At 39.4% G+C, this 8,682-nt stretch overlaps 1 protein-coding gene across 2 annotated transcripts in view; it reads left to right on the plus strand.

Annotated features, from left to right (window-relative positions):
• MYT1L (myelin transcription factor 1 like) overlaps positions 1-7,563 on the plus strand; it is a 162,895-nt gene extending 155,332 nt beyond the window's left edge. For both annotated transcript variants that reach the window (XM_066640307.1, XM_066640308.1), the window contains exons 18-21: positions 3,147-3,238; positions 5,582-5,685; positions 6,953-7,096; positions 7,423-7,563. In XM_066640307.1, coding sequence (XP_066496404.1) covers positions 3,147-3,238; positions 5,582-5,685; positions 6,953-7,096; positions 7,423-7,563 — 481 coding nt within the window. The remainder of the gene's footprint in view (positions 1-3,146; positions 3,239-5,581; positions 5,686-6,952; positions 7,097-7,422) is intronic.
• The last annotated feature ends 1,119 nt before the right edge of the window (positions 7,564-8,682 follow it).

Below are 8,682 nucleotides of genomic sequence, written 5' to 3' on the forward strand. Positions count from 1 at the left end.
CTCTTCTTTGAGATGATGAACTACAAAAGTGACAGTTCAATAGTCTGGCCCATGAACAGAGCAAAGCAGATCTGATTCATCTTCACTAGCTGGCATTTTATGCCCTAAAGAACTATAAGCAGAAATGAAGTCTGCCTATAAATCGATATCTTTATTATATTGCACTAGACTAATTATGAGGGGCTTCTAGTGCCTGAGGACTCTAAAGAACTGGCAGGAAAATGGAAAATCTCCAAAAGATATTACTATTAATCTTTGCCCCTTTATATTGCTATAATATATGAAAAACTGGTGTGGCGTTGATGGGTGTACAGAAGATTCTGAATATGAGAAATTATCTGAACTGCATCTCATTAAGAAGTTCATTGTTCATACACCTTTCCATTTAAATCAAACTCAGAGCCTTATATGGATATAAATGTCAAGCTGAACTCAAGCTGCAATCCTTTCCACACCTTCTTGGAAGTAAGCCTCACTGAACACAACAGGACTTACTCCTGAGTAGACATGCATAGCATTGTGCCCTGAGTCTGCAAATTTGGCTAGACCTATCATGTTAATAGAATCCCAATATGAACATCAGCTGTCTTCCTTTTCCTTTGGAATTTGTCCTGTCTTTATTAACAGTGAAGGCTCGCAGGCAGAGCCTAATCAGCCGTATTTAATTTTTAGAAATCATACTACAGTTTCTAGAGGCTTCAAGTTCCATGATGATGATATAGGTTCTGTAAAGAATAAGATGGAACAATTGATCACATTATAAGTGGGTGCAGCAAAATTGCAGAGTGATTACAAAAATCACCACAATGAAGTCATTGCTATGCTCCACTGGAACTTGTACAAGAAATATGGAATAACATCAGTATAAAAATGGTGGGAACACTTGCCTGAAAATGTGGCTGAAAATAAGGAAGTCAAAATCTTGTGAGACTTCAAAATCCAGACAGATATAAAATTGGAACACTAAGTGCCAGATATAACTGTGGTTGAGAAGAAACAACCACTTGTTGATGTGACCACTCCAGGAGATAATCAAATGGAGGAATAACAAATGGAAAAGGTTGCAGAATAAATCCCAGTCCAAACATCTGGTAGGCTGTGACACTATGTTGATTGGTTCGTAATGGTTAAGATTATGAATCCAACAAAGTGAGATTAGATACTACATATCTTGTCTGCCATATTTTAGTAATTGATAGTAACTACTATTAAGTTCAAGTCCACCCTAACCCTTTTGACTTTTGAGCTCTAAGATTTTTGAGCTCTAAGAGCAAAATCTGTAATAAAACCACGAGCCAAGTACATGAGAGAATACGTGAAGGACCAACAAAATTGTTCCTGCCCTGGTGTTAAATTTTGGCTCTTATTTTGTGGTATGTTGTCTTGATGTACTCTTGTTGACATTCTATCTGAATATTATCTATAAATACTTAATGGTCATATGTCTTGTCATTGTATTAGTCCAAAACTGAGGAATAATTTTGCAGAAGCAGCTAATCCCCAAAACAGTAATCTAGAAGTCTGCACCTGGATTTCATTTTAAACCAGTTAATAGTTCTGTCGATGTCTATGGGATGAGATCAACTGCAATCTTCCAGTGGGACAAAATCAGCTAAAACTAGGGCATATGTCTCTTCTTTGGGATTAGGATTAGGCTATTACTTGTCATAATAATTATCACTCAGATTTCTTGGATCCATTTTTGAATAAGAAAAATAGTTATTGGTTTCATTACCATGGAGAACGCTTGTTGCAGAAAAACTAAAACAACTACAGTATGCCTCTCCAGTTATAATGAATGTATTTGACCTTTAGTTAATATAAAATACATGTTGTGAGAATATCCTGGGAGTGACTGGAAGTCCAGACAAATATCAAATACTATGCTAGAGAGCTTTAAACCAGAACAATTGTCTTATAATAGGAATTGAAACCCTAAAAACAAATGTATTTGAATAAAGTACAGAACAATGAAAAAAATTATAGGGAATATTTGTGTTTAAGTTGCTTGCATTCAGTGAGATAAAATGGCATTAAAACCAAGATACTAGTGCAGTGATTTTCAACCTTTTCCATCTCACGGCACACTGACAAGGCACTAAAATGGTCAAGTCATACCACCAGGTTTTTGACAATTGACAAGGCACACCATGCTGCCAGTGGGGGCTCACATCTCCCATTGACCCTATTAATAAATGACCTTCCCCCAAATTCCTGTGGCACACCTATGGACCACTCGCAGCACACCAGTGTGCCACGGCACAGTGGTTGAAAATGGCTGTACTAGTGACCCAGTCCTATCTGGGGTCAGCCTGCAGGGGTGCAGCACTGCTAACAAATCCTCCACTGCACCCTGTGGGCCAGCTGGGGACCAGGCTGGCTGGAAGAGGTAAGTAAAGAAAATGTATACTTACCTCTTCTGCCACTCCCTGGTCCTCACGGGCCTATTCAGATCTATGTCAGCTATTTTGCTGGCATAGATTTGAACTGCTGCAGGGGGCATGTCCCAAGATGGGTGCTGCTGCCACCAAGGTCCGCTCTCAACCCAACCCAGTTCCCTCTTTGATCTGCCCCCCAACTTACCTCTCCACCAGCAGGGTCCATTGATGGCAGACCTGCAGGTTGCTGTTGGTAGCATGCGGCTTTATGGGTCTCACACTGGAAAAAGCACTCCACAGAATGGTGGAGAGGCTGCTACACCAGTGGCCCACGCAGTCTGTCAGTGCAATGTGCCAATAGGATTGGGTTATAATTCACTTGTATATCTCAGAATACAGATAAGTAAGATTAGTTGAATGAAAAGTTGTTTCTGTCTTTTCAGTGTAGGGTCATATGTCATGGTGGCAGATAATATATCTGAACAAAACCAATCTGTTGTTTTCCTAACTAGCTTGCTTTGATAATTCACCTTTATATATGTAACAATGTGTGTGTGTTTCTGCGTGCAAATAACATAAAAGAAAGTCTAAACATGGGATGGGGGAGAGACTGAGAATATAGTATCTTCCTCTCTTGCAGAAACCAGGACCTTATCAACGGTAGCTGAGAAAGACATTCTCTCTTATACTGTTTCCATGGTAGCTTTAGCTGACAGATTTATCATCAATGGCCTTATTAATAGTTCCTTCCTTGCTTATTGTCCACAGTCTATCAGGATGCCCCAGAGCCACGTCAGCAATGAAGAGAGCAAAGCTGTCTGGAGAACAAATGCTTACAATAAAGCAGCGGGCTAGCAATGGTAAATAGTTAATTATTCTGGATTAAATGAGACTGAAATACTACTGTTACTTCACTCCGACTGTGAGAGTAATTTACTGACTGATCACATTATTATGAAGTCCTTCTAAACATAATTTTGCAGTCTTTTTAGAAAGTGTTCTCACAACACAATGTGCAATACAGAGGCTCAATGCTGCTGCTGCTGCCTCATGATATTTTTTAGCACCAGTACAAAAAGATAAACCTGGGAGAATCCATACTTATATTCTGATCTGACCTGCAGTAGGAAAACAAAAATCCTATTTACTTAGCTAGATGTTTTGCAGACTGATAGAATTAACATAATATTTTTTTCACCCCTGATATAGATTTGGCTTGGTGATCTATGAGCTCTGTCACATAATAGACATATTATACTTGCTTTATTTTAATAATTTCTATTCTACCTTTTCATCTAAAATGGCCCACAAAACAGCTTAGGGCCAAATGACCTAGAATCTCCTGCAGATTCTGCTTTGAAGATTGGAACAGTGTTGCTTTGGGAGTGAATGTTAAATCATTTCCTCTCATTTACACCTCTATGAGTTATAAGAGACAGTAGCAGCCTCTTTACCAATCTTGGATTCCTCTACAAAGCTGAGTGCAGCATTGATTGCTTGTGTCAGAGACATGACATGGAGGAAGGCATGGAGACCATTTGAACACTTCCCTCAAAACAGCCCATGAGATTGCTAATTGTGGGAGGGGGTGAATCCTTAGAAACAATAAGAGAAAGTAATACCCAAAGACAATAAAATAGGGTTTATATCCCTTAAACCAGGAGTGTCAAACATAAGGCCAGGGGCTAGATGCGGCCCTCGGAAGCTTTTTATCCGGCCCTCAGGCTCTCAGCTGCTGAGCAGTGCTGAGGTGTTACTGATATAAGGGCAGTCCACATGAAAATTGGGCTCTCCCATATCTTGAAACATGATCAAGATTTGTGTATTTTCTCTTCTGTTATTTGCAGCTAATGAGCTCCTAAGTGAGAAAAAGTGCTTGGTTTGGGTTATGACCTGTTTAATGACATCATTTCCTGCCTAATGACATCACTTCTGGCCCTTAGCAGGCACCATGAATGCTATTCGGCCCTTGGTATGAAACAAGTTTGACACCCCTGCCTTAAACCTTTCAAAAAAAAAACCAGCAAAAAGTACAGCAACCAGAAACTATATCTGGTAGTTATATCTGTTAGTAGGCAATAAGAGCTTGACTTCAAGCCTCACACAGAATTAATGCAATTACAAAATTATTACAATTTCTGAAGCTAGGTCTGAGCAATTTGCTATACAAATTATTCTGACAATTGTGACCAAAGTGAGATGAAAAATCTTAAACCAAGAAAAAATGGAAGATTCCAAGAAAGACTTTCAGTATAACAAATATAGGGTTGTGCATTAGTCTACATTCTTCCAGCTGCAAAGGTCACAAAGTGGCTATGGCTGTGTCTGTGCATCCCTCCTGTCCTCTCAGCTCACAAGTGGTCATGTATTAACATACATGATTGTCTTGGAAAAAAATCCCTGGTTGTTTGCTTGCATGAACTGGGCCCCAAATGTTACTATATAATGTCTTAAACCTCATAGCATCCTCTGTTCTTCTCCATGCTATTCAGGTTTGTAGTAGTTGGCTATATCCTGTAGGTACCTTAATCACAAGGAATTATTACACAAAGACACTGAGCCCAAGGATCATGCCTTCTATATTTTACTGTTTGCTCTTAGAATATTGTGAATGTTTTATTTCACTGAGTTTAACTTCAAACTAGAAACTCACTTAAGGCCTGATCCTATCAGACTTGTGCCAGCCCAGTGCTATCGCTCAATGTCGCAAATGTGCCATAAGGTACACCTGCGACACTTAGTGCCGGGTCGGTGCTGGCTCAGCGCAAGCCCATACTGAACCAGTGCTGGGCAGAGGACGGTCAAACGCCGCCTGGAGCTCCTGGTGAGCACTGGGCGGCGGAATGGTGAGTAGGGGTGAGGGTGAGGAGTTCTGGAGTGGGGGGAGGGGGAAGGCGGGGTGGGAGTGGGGCAGGACAGAGATGGCAGCAGGCTCTGCTGTCATATCCTAACTTCCCTCCTGGCCCGGGAGACCCAACATGAGTCTCCTCGATTCTGCACCCGCTCAGTAGCAGAGACTATTGAGGATATGCACTGCGGCCACCCAGAGCATAAACTCCTTTACCCTGAAGAAATTTTGGCCATTTTTCGCCATTTTGGCATCGCTGCAGCCCTGAGCACTGGGAAGCACTGAATTGGGCCGTTACTTGCTCAGCTCGTCTTTGTAATTTCATTATTTGAGTATCTCCTTTTGTATTGCACAGGTATAGAAAATGATGAAGAAATTAAACAGTTAGATGAAGAAATAAAGGAACTAAATGAATCCAACTCCCAGATGGAAGCAGATATGATTAAACTCCGAACTCAGGTAACAGTTTTATGAAGCCCTCAATTCAGTGGCCTTTTGCACATCTTGATTCAAAGACATCTAAACTAAACACAGTTTTTGGAAAAATGTATTTTCCTCTTCCTTATTTTTCCTAACATAGTTTAAATTTTACTAAACTGACAACCCAATTCTATAGGTTGCCCAGTGCAGGCAGGACAGAGTTCTACTGTTGTAGAGGTCTTTTTGGCTGTGCAGACAGCACTGCTAGCAGTCATTTCTGAAAGCCTGTTGCCTTGACCAGTGACCTGCACCACAGCAAGTATGCTGGTGCAGGGGTGATTTGTGGCTGAGAGGAGAAATAATGGGGCTTGTTGGGGAGGAAACAGGAGCATATTGGGGATTTTTAAAATTAATCAGGTATTAGTCAACATAATAGAAGTATCCATGCAGATCAAATGAGAAATTAATGTTCCTGGAAGATAAAATGGACTGTATCAATTCTCACTGTAGGAACCTTGCAGGTTGGTGCAGCAGGGTGAAGCAAGACACGGCAGGTCCAGCTCCCAAAACACCACCTCCCCTGCTTCCTTCAGATGCCACCTGCCACCAGCACAGCCCCCAGGCTTGCCTCTACCTCCAACACTGAGTCAGCCCACCCAGGCCCTTGCTCATCAGCCTCCTTCTCCCAGAGCCCCGAGAGTTCTGGATCCCAAACCTGTGAGTTTGCACCCAGGACAAAGGACACTTGACTTATTCACATTTTTCTGAATAATTAAATTGTGGGTAAATCAACAATGATATCAATGTTGGCTTCTACCCTAAAATTGCATGGACTCCTCCATTTTCAGAGGCTCCTTCCATTCTTTGAAGAAACATTTTTCTCATGCAAGACCACCTTGTGCAAGCAGAACAGGTCCTTAGGCAAGCAGAATGCCCCTTCAGAACGGAATTAGCTTCAAATGGAAGATCCACAAAACCTTAGGATAAAGCTATTTTTTTAAAGATCCCAGTGCAAATGATATGTTTATTTTTAACAAAGCACACATACATTTTCCTTTGTTTTACATCTGAATTTCACCCTTGAACCAATGTCCTAGTTATTCATGAGTATGGCAACCACTAAACCCTAACTAATGTATTAATGCAGAACAGAAAAAAGTGCTCATTATAACATTGAGTAAAGGTAGGTCATGGTAAGCAAAACAAGCTTTTCCTCTTTGAGCCATTCTACAATTGAAATAAAAGAGTTCTTGTTTATAAAACAGTCTGCCTTGTATTACATTGTACATTCATTTGTTCCTTTTAGATCACTACAATGGAGAGCAACCTGAAGACGATAGAAGAGGAAAACAAAGTAATTGAGCAACAAAATGAGTCTCTTCTTCATGAATTGGCTAATTTAAGCCAGTCTTTAATTCATAGTCTAGCTAATATCCAGCTGCCGCATATGGTAAGTGACTGAGGGCACAAGTTAGGAATTTGGCGGTCTGCTTCACCTCATACAGTAGATATCTTTTTGTTTTTATGTTTATGGCTCCTCAACCAGATGGAGATTTGCGGTATCAACCCTGAAACCATAAAGATAAATTTAACTGCTAAAAAAGACACGATGGGCCAATTCCAATGTCTCCTGTAAAATTAAGTAAGCTCTAAAATAGGCCTTTTAAATGTGCTAAGAACATGGTGTCAATGTGCTGTGATAGTTTGTTATGCATAAATGAATTTACAATTAAGCAAATAAAAGTTGTATATGAACTACTATTTAATATCTCGTAGGAACCAATCAATGAACAAAATTTTGATGCTTACGTGACCACTTTGACGGACATGTATACAAATCAAGATCGTTATCAGAGTCCAGAAAATAAAGCTCTACTGGAAAATATAAAGCAGGCTGTGAGAGGAATTCAGGTGTGAACAGCTGCTGTAGTGGTGAAAATCTTACCTTTAAAAAAATAAACATAAAAAGATGCCTCTTGTTTTTTGCTGCTGTAATTTACCAGAAAGTGTTATATATATTTCTTTCTGTTTGAAACAGTGTTATGCTTACAAGACTTCATAATGATTTTATGTCTTGCTTTAAAGATAGTAACTGCAGAATAGTTTTTTGAATACATTCACATTTTGTACGTTTTCATATAAGCTGACATAGTGTGATATGCCATGTAATGTTTATAGCTGCTAATGTATGCACATTTTGGGGGTCAATATATTTCTGAAGAGGTAAGCTGATCAAAATAAATAGGGTGTAAATTCTTTTTAATGCTTTAGTGATTAAATGTTTTAGTATTTTGGACTGAAATGAACAAAAGAAAACCCCGCCCTGAATGACAATGTTGCAGTCTGCGGCCACTTTTTACACACTCTCATTTTGCCTCGTGCTGGAGGATTTTATGGGATTTAAGAAATACATTTTGTGTGCATATTGTTTCATAGCAAGAATTGGTTGCAAAAATACTTTATTTTTGAACAATGCTTGAAAATATTGTGTGACTTGTTTTCAGAGGATGGTGTGTGGTAGGGGCAATAAAAAGAGTTTGTTTTTGTTTTGTTTTTTGGAATTCCAAGCAAAGGGCATGAATTAGATGTGTGATGTAAAAGGAGTAATTTATTGTAAGACAACATCAAGCCATGGAAACTTGACAGAAGACTCAAAGCAGCTTAAACAGCACTTTTAATTAACTTCTAAGCATTACATGGTATGAATATGGGAACTTCCATAATGACAGGAGCTCTATCAGAGGTGGACAACGTGAAGATTTCACCTTTTCTTTTTCAAACATACTTTGGAACCAACGTCCTCTTATCACTACAGGACTCTTAAGAGTGTCCCTCTGAGTTATCTGTTACTGAAATCTGTTAATCTGTTGTACAGCAATGTATCACATCTTTTCAGAAGTTTGGTCTTTCCTCCTTAACACGAAAGGCAATAGTTTAAAACAAGTATTGCCTTTTTAAAAAAAAAAAGTTTTTAATTTGAGGATGAACCCAACCGTTTTTGTCTTCGCATTAGTTACTGACTTGGATTCATTGCTA

Source organism: Tiliqua scincoides, chromosome 1 (assembly GCF_035046505.1).
Source record: "Tiliqua scincoides isolate rTilSci1 chromosome 1, rTilSci1.hap2, whole genome shotgun sequence".
NCBI classification, from domain to species: Eukaryota; Metazoa; Chordata; class Lepidosauria; order Squamata; family Scincidae; genus Tiliqua; species Tiliqua scincoides.